The sequence below is a fragment of the Chlorocebus sabaeus genome, chromosome 6, assembly GCF_047675955.1.
Source record: "Chlorocebus sabaeus isolate Y175 chromosome 6, mChlSab1.0.hap1, whole genome shotgun sequence".
Lineage (NCBI taxonomy): Eukaryota > Metazoa > Chordata > Mammalia > Primates > Cercopithecidae > Chlorocebus > Chlorocebus sabaeus.
The window spans coordinates 56,498,599-56,512,773 of NC_132909.1; the positions used below are offsets into that span (position 1 = coordinate 56,498,599).

General features: G+C 44.3%; 2 protein-coding genes across 8 annotated transcripts in view; both read left to right on the plus strand.

The window, feature by feature from the left end:
* The window catches only part of RFX2 (regulatory factor X2), a 121,667-nt gene that overhangs the window by 56,916 nt on the left and 50,576 nt on the right, over positions 1 to 14,175 (plus strand). For 5 of the 7 annotated variants that reach the window (XM_007994962.3, XM_007994965.3, XM_007994963.3 and 2 more), the window contains exons 2-3: positions 9,266 to 9,363; positions 14,008 to 14,097. In XM_007994962.3, coding sequence (XP_007993153.2) covers positions 9,274 to 9,363; positions 14,008 to 14,097 — 180 coding nt within the window. In that variant the 5' untranslated portion in view covers positions 9,266 to 9,273. Of the gene's footprint in view, positions 1 to 9,263; positions 9,364 to 14,007; positions 14,098 to 14,175 lie in introns of those variants that run through there. The other 2 variants (XM_007994966.3, XM_073017061.1) reach the window with 2 other exon arrangements.
* LOC103233760 (ATP synthase F(0) complex subunit C1, mitochondrial) lies at positions 11,709 to 12,231 on the plus strand. Its single transcript, XM_007994961.3, has one exon. It carries the CDS (start codon positions 11,738 to 11,740, stop codon positions 12,143 to 12,145), a length of 408 nt encoding a protein of 135 aa, XP_007993152.1. The 5' UTR covers positions 11,709 to 11,737; the 3' UTR covers positions 12,146 to 12,231.

The following is a 14,175-nucleotide window of genomic DNA, read 5'->3' on the forward strand; positions in this document are numbered from 1 at the left end:
CCTGTCCCTTTCCAGTCACTCTCACCCGCCACCGGCCCCTGCCCGCTGTTATGTTTTTTTTTAACTTTAGTTTTAATTCGCTCTACTCATCTCCTGTTTTGGATTCAGCTTCTTTCACTCCGCGTAATGATTCTGAGATTCACCCATGCATTGTGAATTTCAGTAATTCCTTTCTATTCATGAAGAGTATTCCAGTAGTATTCCTCTATTAGCTTTTTATCTATGCCCTTCTTTTCCATTTTTAGTGGTTGTTTTAGGGTTTTCAGTATGAATCTTTAAATCATCTTAGTCTACAATTTCTCATCCACTCTCCTGATGAGGAAGATTTGGGTTATTTTTACTTGGTGACTGAATCAAACTGCTATGAATAAGGCCAAGGCAGGCGGATCATTTGAGCCCAGGAGTTTGAGACCAGCCTGGGCAACATGGTGAAACACTGTCTCTACCCAAACTACAAAAATTAGCTGGGTATGGTGCTGCACGCCTGTAGTCCCAGCTACTTAGGAGACTGAGGTGGGAGAATTGCTTGAGCCTGGGAGGTTGAGGATGCGGTGATCTGTGATTGTGCCACTGTACTTTATCCTGAGTGAGACCCTGTCTCAAAAACAAAAACAAAAACCAACAAACAAAAAGCTGCTATGAACATGCTTATACAAGTTATTATTATTTTTTGAAGATATATGTTTTCATGTCTCTTGGATAAAAATAACTACAAGAGGAATTCTGGGCTAAACGGCAGGTTTAACTTTCTAGAAAACTGCCAAACCTCTTTCCAATGTGGTTGTATCATTCGTATCTACACATGGGGATGTGTGAGAATTTTAGTTGCTCCATGTACCTACAACATTGGATGTTGTCAGACTTGTCAGCTTTAGCCATTCTAGTGAGTATTTAGCGATATCTTGATATAGTTTGAATTTGCATTTCCCTGGTGACTAACGAGGCTGAACACTATTCATGTACTTTTGGGCATCTGAATATCTTGCTTCGTGAAGTGCCTTTTTTTTTTTTTTAAAGTTATTTGTCTTCTTATACTGAATTGTAGGAGTTTATATAGATAGATAGATTAGGATAAAAGCCCTTTATTAGATACATGTTTTGCAAATATTTCTCCCAGACTGTGGCTTACCTATTCATATTCTTAGTAAAATATTTTAATGAGCAGAGGTTTTAAATTTTGGTGAAATCTAATTTCTCAAGTTTTTCTTTTATGCTTATTTACTTTGTGCATTCTAAGAAACCTTTGTCTAACCTCCTATATTCTCTCTGAGAAGTCTTATAGTTTTAGCTTTTATGTGTAAGTTTATGGTTTTGTTTTTTTTTTTTTTTTTCTGAGACGGAGTCTTACTCTGTCGCCCAGGCTGGAGTGCAGTGGCTGGATCTCGGCTCACTGCAAGCTCCGCCTCCCAGGTTCACGCCATTCTCCTGACTCAGCCTCCTGAGTAGCTGGGACTACAGGCGCCCGCCACCACGCCTGGCTAATCTTTTTGTATTTTTAGTAGAGACGGGGTTTCACAGTGTTAACCAGGATGGTCTCGATCTCCTGACCTCGTGATCTGCCCACCTCGGCCTCCCAAAGTGCTTGGATTATAGGCATGAGCCACCGCGCCTGGCCAAGTTTATCTTCTAACTTGAAATCATTTTTATGTATGATGTGAGGTAGGGGTCAAGATCCATTTATTTTCCCCAATATGGATATCCTGTTGATCCATCACCATTTGTTTAAAAGACTTTTCTTTCTCTGTTGAATTGCCTTGACACCTTTGTCAAAATCCAATTGAGGAAGAAAAGAGCTGAGGCTCCATTAGAAAAGAAAAAATCAATTGATAATCTGTGTGGGTTATATTATTTATATATTGCTGAATTTGATTTATTAATATTTTAAATTATTTTTGCATATATGTGCATAAGAGGTATTAGTCTAAACACTTTTCTTGTAATATATTTGTCAAGTTTTGGTGTCAGGGTTTACTGACTTCATGAGTCATGAAGTATTCTTTTTTTAATTTTCTGATGGCATTTGTGTAATAATTCCTTTTTCAGTATTTGATAGCATTCACCAGTGAAACTATATGTGCCTGAAGTTTTCTTTGTAGGGAAGTTTCCAATAACATATTCAATTTTTTTGTTATATGTATTAGATTCACATTTTTTATTTCATCTATGTCAGTTTTGTTATCTTGTGTGTTTTTAAAAAAGTGTTCATTTGATATGTTATTGAATTTATGGGCTAAAGTTGTTTGTAATAGTTCCCTATTATCATTTTGATTTCTGTAGAATCTCTAGTGATATATTTCATTTCATTCCTGGTATTGGCAATTTGGGTTTTCTTTCCTTTCTTATTAGTCTTTCCTGGAGAAAGTTGTTAATTAACTTTTGTAAATACTTGCTTTTTTTTTTTTTTTTTTGGAGATGGAGTCTTGCTCTGTCACCCAGGATGGAGTGCAATAGTGCAATCTCAGCCCACTGCAACCTCTGCCTCCTGGGTTCAAGCAATTCTCCTACCTCAGCCTCCTGAGTAGCTGGAATTACAGGTGCCCACCACCACTCATGGCTCATTTTTGTATTTTTAGTATAGATGGGGTTTTGCCATGTTGGCCAGGCTGGTCTCGAACTCCTGACCTCAGGTGATCCACCCACCTCGGCTTCCCAAAGTGCTGGGATTACAGGCATGAGCCACCATGCCTGGCCAAGACTTGCTTTTTATTTGTTGTTGTTGTTGTTGTTGTTGTTGTTTTGAGACGGAGTCTCACTCTGTCGCCCAGGCTGTAGTGCAGTGGCTGGATCTCACAGCTCACTGCAAGCTCCACCGCCCGGGTTTACACCATTCTCCTGCCTCAGCCTCCCGAGTAGCTGGGACTACAGGTGCCACCTTGCCCGGCTAGTTTTTTTTGTATTTTTTTAGTAGAGACGGCGTTTCACCGTGTTAGCCAGGATGGTCTCGATCTCCTGACCTTGTGATCCGCCCGTCTCGGCCTCCCAAAGTGCTGGGATTACAGGCTTAAGCCACTGCGCCCAGCCAAGACTTGCTTTTTTAAAGAGCAGTTTTAGGTTCACAGCAAAATTGACAGGAAAATAAAGAAATTTCCCATATACCCCATACCTCCACACATGCACAGCCTCCCTCTTTAGCACCATCGCCCACCAGAGTTGTACATATTTTACAACTGATGAAATCTACATTAACACAGCATTCTCACCCAAAGTCCATAGTTTACTCGAGAGTTCACTCTTGGTGTTGTACATTCTATGGTTTGGACAAATATATAATGATATGTGTCCACCATTATAGTGCTATACAGAATAGTTCCACTGTCCTAAAAATCCTCTGTGCTCTGCCTACTCATCCCTCTCTCTGATCTCTGGCAACCACTGATCTTTTCATTGTCTCCACAGTTTTGCCTTTTCCAAAATGTGTTTAATTAGAATCATACAGTATGTAGCATTTTCAGACTCGCTTCTTTCACTTCCTAGTATGTGTTTAAGTTTCTTCCATGTCTTTTCATGGCTTGATAACTCCTTTCTTTTTTTGAAAAAATTTCAGTTTTGAAGAAATATTGCTTTTGTTCATTTTCTCCATTGTTTGTGGAGTTTCTAATTTCATTAAGTTTGTTCTTTATTGTTTTTTCTTCTTCTTTTTTGTTTTTTTGAGACAAAGTCTCACTCTGTCACCCAGGTTGGAGTGCAGTGGCGTGATCTCAGCTTACCTTAAACTCTGCCTTCTGGGTTCACGCTGTTAAGTTTTCTAAATATTTGGCATTTTTCTAGCCTTCTTACTGATCTCTAATTTACTCCATTGTGGTCAAAGTGCATACATGCTCTGTTTAGTTATGGTATTTTAAAATGTATCGAGGCCTATTTTATGGCCCAGAACATGACCCATCATAGTGAATATTCCATATGCATTTGAAAATAATGTGCAGGTTTTGAATGTAGTGTTCTCTTAATGTCAATTACATCAATGTGGCTGATAATATAATTCAGATATTCTGTATCTTAGTAATATTTTTGCTTAGTTCTTCTAATTTTGATTCAGTAATCAAAGGATGTTTAAAATCTCCAACTATGATTGTTTATTTCCTCCTTTAGTTTTGTTAATTTTTACTTTATGTATTTTGGAGCTGTATTACTAGGTACATACACATCTGTAATCAGTATGTCATCCTGATAAGTTGATCATCTTATCATGATGAAATTTTATCTGCAGTAATATTCTTTGTCTTGTCAATGTCTCTAGTATTGCTAGTAATATTTCTCATCTCAAAGTCTGTTTTGTCTGATTATTATAGCCACTGCAGCTTTCTTAAGATCAGAGTTTGCACAGTGGATCTCTTTTCATTCTATTACTTTCAACCTATGTGTGCCTTTATTTTTAATGAGGGTTTCTTTTAGGGAGCATATAATGGGAACTTGATTGTTACCCAGGCTGATCATTTCTGCCTTTTCATTCAATAATTTAGTTTATTTACATTTAATATAATATTAATATATCTGGATTTAGCAAAGCAGTTCTGCCATTTGCTTTCTATTTGTGTCATCTGTTTTTTGTTTCTCTGTTCTTTATTTCTTGCCTTTATTTGGATAATCAAATATGTTAAGTAGGATTTCATTTGATTTCTCTATTAGCTTTTTAGCTACATCTTTTTATATTTTCTTTTTGTTAGTGGTTGCTTCAGAGGTTACAATGTGTATTGATAATTTATCACAATTTACAGTTTACTTTAGGTAAAATACAAGAACCTTGAATGTATAACTTAATTTGTCCCTTTCCTCTGTGTTATAATTGTCATAGAGAACAACTACATATGATATAAACCCCACAATGGAGTGTTACAAAGTTTTTGTTAAATAGTTTTATGTATTTAAAATAAATTAAGAGAAGAAAAGGAAAAATACAGTTTTTTTATAATTACTTGCATATTTATCATTTTAAGTGATATTTACTCCTTCTAATAGATCCACATATACCATCTGATATTAATTCCTTTCATCCTGAAGAACTCCTTTAGCATTTCTCATAGTGTAGACAGAAAACTTCATCAGGTTTTGTTTACACACAAAATGTCTTTATTCCACCTTCAGTTTTTAAAAATAGTTTTGCTGGAGATAGAATTATGGGCTGATAGGGTTTCCCGCCCAGCATATTAAAAATGTCATTCCATTGTCTCCTGGCTGCCATTGTTATTGATGAGAAGTCAGTCATCATCCATGCCCTTGTTCTCTGAATATAATATGTAGTTTTTCTCTGACTGCTTCCAAGATTTTCTCTTTACTTCTTTTAACAGTTTAACCATGACATACCTATCTTGGCTTTCTTTGTATTCTTTTTAGGATTTGTTGAGATTTTTGGACCTCTAAGTTGATATCCATCACCCAATGTAGAGATGTTTGGCCATTTTTCAATATTTTTTTTCTCTTACATTCTTTTTGTCTTCTGGGACTCTGTTTACATATATATTAGACAGTGTGTTCTATCCATGTTTCTTCATATATTTTCTCCTCATTCTTCAGATTGGGTAAATGCTTTTTTTCTATCTTTAAGTTCACTAACTCTTTCCATTATCTCTGACCAGCTGTTGCGTGCATCTAGTTAAGTTTTTACTTCAGTTATTGCTCCAGAATTTTTATTTGGTTCACTTTTTGTTTTAGACGGAGTCTCACTCTCACCCAGGCTGTAGTGCAGTGGCACGATCTCGGCTCACTGAAAGCTCCGCCTCCTGGGTTCATGCCATTCTCCTGCCTCAGCCTCTTGAGTAGCTGGTACCACAGGTGCCCACCACCACGCCCGGCTAATTTTTTGTATTTTTAGTAGAGACGGGGTTTCACCGAGTTAGCCAGGATGGTCTCGATCTCCTGACCTTGTGATCCGCCCGTCTCGGCCTCCCAAAGTGTTGGGATTACAGGTGTGAGCCACTGCACCCGGCCTGATTCACCTTTTATACTTTATGTTTCTTGGTTGAGATTCCCATATGTTCATTCATTATGTATATAACTTCCTTTAAGTTCTTCAAGTTATTTTTAGTAGCTGCTTTAGTCCTTGTATGCTATCTATGTAATCTGGATTATCTTGGGTTTGGTTATAATTAACTGCTTTTCTTTTTTCCTTTTATTTGTTACTCTTTCTCTTGAGTGTAGGTACACTTTCCTGTTTCTTTTCCTAGCTCATGATTTTTACTGGGTCCTGGACATCGTTAATGATGTGTTATAGAATCTGTAGATTCAGCTGAGTTCCCCTGAAGGCAAGTGACTTGGCTAGATTCAAACTCTCCCTCCTGCAACAGGCAGCAGCTGAAGTCTTCACTTAATTTTTTTATCTTTGCACTGCTGGTTTTTCCCCAAGATCCCTGGTATCTCCCCCACACCTTTGTGGTGTAGTTGCTTAGCCAAAGATTCAGGTGTATTTTGTAGGAAGATTTGGGGGCTCACCCCTTCTGTGGCTCTCTCTTCCAGAATCTCCACACCCCAGCATTCAGGACTCTGTCCTTTGACCCTTCAGGATAATGAGGCTGATGCTTTCTGGCACCCAAGCATTTGTGGATTGGGGCGTGCCCGCAGGCAAAAAGCCACAGACTCATTGGTCTGACCTATAAGACAGCACATGGTAAATAGTGTGTTAAATTAGGGGAAAAGGCTGGGCGCAGTGGCTCATGCCTGTAATCCCAGCACTTTGGGAGGCCGAGGCAGGCAGATCACCTGAGGTCAAGAGTTTGAGACCAGGCTGACCAACGTGGTGAAGCCCTGACTCTACAAAAATACAAAAATTAGCCAGACATGATGGTGGGTGCCTGTAATCTCATCTATTCAGGGGGCTGAGGCGGGAGAATCACTTGAACCTGGGAGGCAGAGGTTGCAGTGAGCCAAGATCATGCCATTGCACTCCAGGCTGGGCGACAGAGCAAGACTTCATCTCAAAAAATAATAATAATAATAAATAATAAAAATAAATTAGGGGAACACATTCATGTATAAATGCTTGTGATGTGGAATAACTTGCATTTTGGAAGGTGCATTCTGGCCATGGTGGACAGACCACGGTCTCACCATTAACACTCTCACGGCCTCTTCTTACTTAAATAAGATGTGGAGTTTGGAGCAAAATTATTTCCACCTGTGGAACAAGGACCTGGTCTTGGTCAAGTCAGCATTCTCGCTTTATCACTGGTGGACTCCTTTCACAAAGAGGTCTAGTCAAATCATCTCCTTCTAGTATCACTGACGCTACCCACTTGGCTTCAGATGGGAACAGCATGGTGGATGGTGGGCAAATGACTGATTTAAACATTTAAAGGAAACTGAATACAAGCAGCTTCCAACAGAAAAATTCCAAAGGTCAGGTCTGTCAAAGACAGAAAGAATGAGTTGAGTACTCAGGAAATACACTATGGGAAATTTACAATCTTTTGAAAGAATGGAAGGTAGGAGGTGCAGGCTGTGTAAGGTTTAGTTAACGCCCCAGCCAATCACCGTGTGGCTCTGGGGCCATCTAGTGGTGAGAAGTGAGTCAGGCTCACACAGAACAGAAAAATCCCGAGGCACTGGCCACGGGTCTCTGGGTCGCACCAAAGGTATTCGGGAGGGGAACTGGGGGTGGGGTGGTGGTGGTCAGAGAATAGTCCCCAACAATACAGATGTGATTGATCCGGCACACTGGAATTCAAACACACACATCCCTTTCTGCTTTCCTTAGGTAAATTAGTTTAATCTATTATAAGTTTGGCTTTTCGTTTTTGTCTTTTGGTTTTTTTTTTGAGACGAGTCTCGCTCTGTTGCCCAGGCTGGAGTGCAGTGGCGTGATCTCGGCTCACTGCAAGCTCCGCCTCCCGGGTTCACACCATTCTCCTGCCTCAGCCTCCTGAGTAGCTGGGACTACAGGCGCCCGCCACCTCGCCCGGCTAATTTTTTTATTTTTAGTAGAGACGGGGTTTCACCGTGTTAGCCAGGATGGTCTCGATCTCCTGACCTCGTGATCCGCCCGCCTCGGCCTCCCAAAGTGCTGGGATTACAGGCGTGAGCCACTGCGCCCGGCTTTTCATTTTTAAAAGGCTTAAATTTTTTTTTCACTCATTCTAAGAGATAAAAACTCTGGAGGTGATAGAGAAACAGAAAAGTTCTAGCAAATGTCTATTGTGTTCTATGTCATGTGCACCACGATGTATGCCTGAGGTTCAGTCCTCACTGCCCCAAGCAGGCAGGAGCCGTGGAGACCCCACACTGGGTGGGTGACATGCTCAGAGCTGGTGCCAGGACGGGGGACTGGTGTGCCTGATCACAAAGCCACCTCCCTACCTAAGTGTGTGCACTTAACTATGTCTCAAATGCTCGACATAGCCGATTGTTTATTTAAAAGTGAAGACTGTTTGACTTTTAGCACTTTCATGGAACAGATTTATATTCTCTGCCACGATATTAAATGAGTCGTTTTATATAGAATTTTTAAACTACCTCTTTGAAAGATGTATGCCTCTGACAGCAAAGAAATACATGTTTACACTTTCTTGTGGGCAAAGATGGCTTTGAACAGAAGGCGGTTTTTACTTACTGCCAAAATCCGTGAGGGCTTTTATCCAGCCCAGGATAAAACGTACCATTTCTTTGCTCCCTCTGCAGATCACCTTTTCTCTTGCTAGCCAGTGGTTCTCACGCTGCCCCCAGGGGTCACTTGGCAATAGCTGAACACATTTGTGATTGCCACAGCTTGCAGGGGGAGTGCTCCTGGCATGGAAGGGGTGCAGGCCAGGGAGGCTGCTCAGCACCCTGCAGTGCCCAGGATGGGCCTCCAACAGCAAAGAAGTATCCAGCTCAAATGTCAATGGTGCCACAGTGGGGACACCCAGCCTTAGAGTATCTCCCGTTGTCGTTTGGGGTGCAGTAGCTCCCCAGATGGCAGTCACCCACCCAGAGCTTTTGATTTGCTGGAGAAATGAGTAAACAATTGAGCCCTTCAGAATAGTTCAACCTGCTCAGACTTGGGCACAGATCCATTGTCCCGGCCTTCTGTTGAGGAATTCCTGCCATTGTGCGGTGACAGAGCTCTTTTTGGGGTTTATATTTGGAAAACTTTCTCTGGCCCCTCTCTCCTTGTGTGGGACAGTTATGCAGCCTGTTCCCACAGCTCCTCACTTAGGCAGTACCACCAGGGTCTCTGCCTTTCAACTTCGAAGAATGTAGCTGGTTACTCCTTCCCTCCCGTGAACTTGTTAGTTGCCTCTTGGGGTTTCAGTGCTCGCAACCCTTGCCCACCCAATCTCTCTCCGCCTTTCTTTAGACCTGAGCATGCAGAATTCCGAGGGTGGAGCGGATTCGCCAGCATCCGTGGCTCTGCGTCCCTCAGCGGCAGCCCCTCCTGTGCCAGCCTCCCCGCAGGTAATGTGCACCCACCCGCCGGTCAGCCTCTCAGCAACAACAGGGTGGCCACAGCATGGACGCGATCCCTTTGGGTTTGAAGGCTGCTCGGATCTGCAGAGAGAGAAATCTGTATTTTTCTGAATGGACTTCTCAGCCCCAATGCTGCTGCTGTTGAAATAGGCACAACTGGCCGGGCGCGGTGGCTCACGCCTGTAATCCCAGCACTTTGGGAGGCCGAGGCGGGCGGATCACGAGGTCAGGAGATCGAGACCATGGTGAAACCCCGTCTCTACAAAAAATAGAAAAAATTAGCCGGGCGCGGTGGCAGGCGCCTGTATTCCCAGCTACTTGGGAGGCTGAGGCAGGAGAATGGCGTGAACCCGGGAGGCGGAGCTTGCAGTGAGCCAAGATTGCGCCACTGCACTCCAGCCTGGGCGACAGAGCTAGACTCCGTCTCAAAAAAAAAAAAAAAAAAAAAAAAAAAAGAAATAGGCACAACTTCCTTGACTGTAGTTGGCTTTTTCAATCTTTGTTAAAAAGATCCCATTGGCCGGGCGCGGTGGCTCAAGCCTGTAATCCCAGCACTTTGGGAGGCCGAGACGGGCGGATCACGAGGTCAGGAGATCGAGACCATCCTGGCTAACCCGGTGAAACCCCGTCTCTACTAAAAAAATACAAAAAAACTAGCCAGGCGAGGTGGCGGGCGCCTGTAGTCCCAGCTACTCGGGAGGCTGAGGCAGGAGAATGGCGTGAACCCGGGAGGCGGAGCTTGCAGTGAGCTGAGATCCGGCCACTGCACTCCAGCCTGGGCGACAGAGCGAGACTCCGTCTCAAAAAAAAAAAAAAAGATCCCATCAAGGAAATGATGTCACGAATGGAAAAGAAACCACTGCCCCAAATCTTCCTTGGTCTCTTCTCAGCCTTCAGTAGAGGTTTTCTTGTACTTGGAAATGACTCTTTTACACAGAAGTGCCTTATTAAGAAGGCAGGCCGGGTGCAGTGGCTCACGCCTGTAATCCCAGCACTTTGGGAGGCTGAGACTGGCAGATTACTTGAGGCCAGGAGTTTGAGACCAACCTGGACAACATAAACAGACCCTTTCTCTAAAACAAACAAAAAAAATTAGCCAACCGTGGTGGCCTGCACCTGTAGTCCCACTCCTTAGAAGGCTGAGATGGGAGGATTTCCTGAGCCTGGGAGGTTGAGGCTGCAGTAAGCCATGATTGTGACACTGCATTCCAACCTGGGTGACAGAGACCTTGTCTTTAAAAAATAAAAAATAAAAAAATTAGCCAGGCATAGTGGTGCACGTCCTGTGGTCCCAGCTACTGAGGAGGCTATGGTGGAAGGATTGCTTGAGCCCAGTGTGAGCTATAATCATACCACTGCTCTCCAGCCTAACCGATAAAAAAAAGAAAAGAAAGGCCAGGCGTGGTGGGTCACGCCTGTAATCCCAGCACTTTGGGAGGCCGAGGCGGGCGGATCACAAGGTCACGAGATTGAGACCATCCTGGCAAACACGGTGAAACCCTGTCTCTACTAAAAATACAAAAAAAAAAAAAAAAAAAAATTAGCTGGGCGTGGTGGTGGGCGCCTGTAGTCCCAGCTTCTAGGAAGGCTGAGGCAGGAGAGTGGCATGAACCCGGGAGGTGGAGCTTGTAGTGAGTGGAGATCACGCCACTGCACTCCAGCCTGGGTGACAGAGCGAGACTCCGTCTTAAAAAAAAAAAAAAAAAGGCAAAAGATGAGTTAGAATTCTTTCTTTCTTTCTTTCTTTTTTATTTTTTTGGAGATGGAGTCTCGCTCTGTTGCCCAGGCTGGAGTGCAGTGGCACAATCTCCCAGGTTCAAGCGATTCTTCTGTCTTAGCCTCCTGAGTAGCTGGGATTACAGGCATGTACTACCACGCCCGGCTAATTTTTGTATTTTTAGTAGAAACAAGGTTTCACCATGTTGGCCAGGCTGGTCTTGAACTCCTGACCTCAGGTGATCCGCCCGCCTCGGCCTCCCAAAGTGCTGGGATTACAGACATGAGCCACCACGCCCAGCCTAGATGAGTTAGAATTCTTAAGATTTGGTTCAAAATGGAATCTAGCACCTGAATGAATATATTCTTTAAACTTTGTAGAGAGAGAATTTTCACATTAAGGCTCTCTCTGCTCCTGGATTTCTACCATGGAATGAAATAAGCCATAAAAAAGACAGAAATACCAAGTGAATGGCACTGGCCACATGAAACAGGCTGGAGGCTCATCACGTGTGCTGAGGTCCACTGTGGCCATGTGACCACCTCAATCTGGAATCTAAAAGTTAGGAGCACAGCAAAAAGAAATGATTATGGTTTAAAAACATATAATTCGGAGACCAAGGGCTAAAGCTGGGAGACTGAAAAAATGCAGACTACCGGGGCATTACTCATTTCTCCAGCTCTGATCCGCTGTACCAGGGGTCTAATCAGGCCTGTGTCTGCCTCCTTCTTGAATAGCCCAGTGAATTCATCTAAACAGCCTTCCTACAGCAGCTTCCCACTCCAGGTGGCCAGACGGGAGTTCCAGACCAGTGTTGTCTCCCGGGACATTGACACAGCAGCCAAGTTTATTGGTGCTGGGGCAGCCACAGTTGGTGTGGCTGGTTCAGGGGCTGGCATTGGAACGGTGTTTGGCAGCTTGATCATTGGCTATGCCAGGAACCCATCTCTCAAGCAGCAGCTCTTCTCCTATGCCATTCTGGGCTTTGCCCTGTCTGAGGCCATGGGGCTCTTCTGTTTGATGGTCGCCTTCCTCATCCTCTTCGCCATGTGAGGCTCCGTGGGGGTCACCTGCCTGTTGCCGCTGTGACTCCACGCCATTCCTGGTGCTGGGGTGTACTAAGCTTTACCATTAAACACAATGTTTCTCTAAAAAATAATAATAATAATAATAATAATAATAATAATAATAAAAACATATAATTCAGGGCCGGGCACGGTGGCACATGCCTGTAATCCCAGCACTTTGGGAGGCCGAGGTGGGTGGATCACCTGAGGTCAGGAGTTTGAGACCAGCCTGACTAACATGGTGAAAAACCTTGTCTCTACTAAATACAAAAAAATTAAGAAAAGAAAATTAGCTAGGCGTGGTGGTACATGCCTGTAATCCCAGCTACTCGGGAGGCTGAGGCAGGAGAATCTCGAATCCGGGAGGTGGAGGTTGCAGTGAACTGAGATCATGCCACTGCACTCCAGCCTGGACAGCAAGGGACAACACGAGTGAAACTGTGTCTCAAAAAAAAACCAAAAAACAAAAAAAACTCAATTCAGCAAAAACCAAAAGGCAGACAGTGAAGCGATTTATTTGATGTAGCATGTATAGTCAGGAATCTTTACCTTTTATTTCTTGCACATATGGCAGTGGGGAGGGCGTCTCGGAAGCCCATCTTAGGTGAGGATCAGGTGCCGTCGCCCCGCCAGCAGTTGTGGCCTAATTGATGTTTCCTTGCGCACTTGAAAGTGTCCAAGAGGAGTCAGCCCTCAGGTCTTCCTGCCAAGCCCCTCTCTCAGGCTCTCCCAGGCCTACATGGACTCTGTCTTCCTCTGCAGCAGCCACCGGCAACAGGTCTCAGTGCCACTCACGGCCACCACGTCCATCCCAGGTTTCATCACTGTGGTCCCTCTCTGAGGACCTGCCAGGACCCTGTGAATTCTCCAAGCACACAGCACCCAGCTCACCTGGAATCGGAATGCCCTTGCACTGGTGTCCTTATTAGCACCATCTTCATCCTTAGCTCCATTCCTGCAACACCGGGGATGGTGTGTCCTCACCCATCACCCCTTGTGACGTATATATGGCAGTCACTGCTACCTGTGACATTCACGGTTCATGCCAGGAAATCACAGCACTGCAGCCAATGACTCCTAAAGCCCCAGCTCTCAATAAACACACAAAACACTCCTGTTCCTCCCTCGACACGAGTTCACTTTGACCCTTCCCGTTTTCATAGCTTTGTGTGGCCAATCAGTACTCCCAGAAAAATAGCAAAGTCACACTGTGCAGACTTGACTTAGGAGGCCGGAGAGCAGTGGGGTCAGAGAGCGAGCGACGCAGATACAGGGCACCTGCACTCGAGTATTCTGTAGCTAGAAGCAGTACTTGAGCCCTCTGACTTCATTAACCTCATTAGAAAATGGAAACAAGTCCAGGCTATACTGCAGAATCGAGGGGGGCCACCTAGTGCTCTCCCAGGCAGTGGTGCGGACGGCTGTCCAGAGGGCCCCAGCAGTCCCCTCTGTACTAGGGACGGTCAGTGTCACTTTGCTGCAGACGACAGACCCACAGAGGCAAAGCTGCCTGGGCGGGTGAAGGTGCATGGGCTTCTGTGTATGTGTGTGTGCATACGTGTGTGTGTGCCCACAAATTTGTGCATATGTGTGGTGCTTGGGGTGAGTGTATGTGCACACTTATGTATGTATGTGCATTGTTTGTGTGCCTGCACATACCTGCCGTGTGTCTGCCCAGGTCAGTGTGAGTGTGCAAGTCTGACCATCACCCCACCGTCCCCTCTGATCAGTCCTGCCTGTGTTTTAATAAAGAGCATGTGAACAGACAAACAGCCTCTTACATTCTGTGTGTGTCCTCAGCACTGACCTCTGACAAGTCTAACTGGCCTTCTCTCCCTTCCCTTTTAGAGGGTGTTGGTCCAGGCAGCCAGCTCCGCTCCCAAAGGGGCCCAGATGCAGCCGATCTCCCTCCCCAGAGTTCAGCAGGTACCCCAGCAGGTAATGACAAGCACCGCAGCACCATGCACACCAGGGCGCAGTTAGCACTCAGCGATCTGGAACAATCTCTGAAGCATG

Excerpts from the sequence above, each read along its gene's own strand:
- LOC103233760 (XM_007994961.3), top strand. The coding sequence starts at position 11,738 with ATGCAGACTACCGGGGCATTACTCATTTCTCCAGCTCTGATCCGCTGT.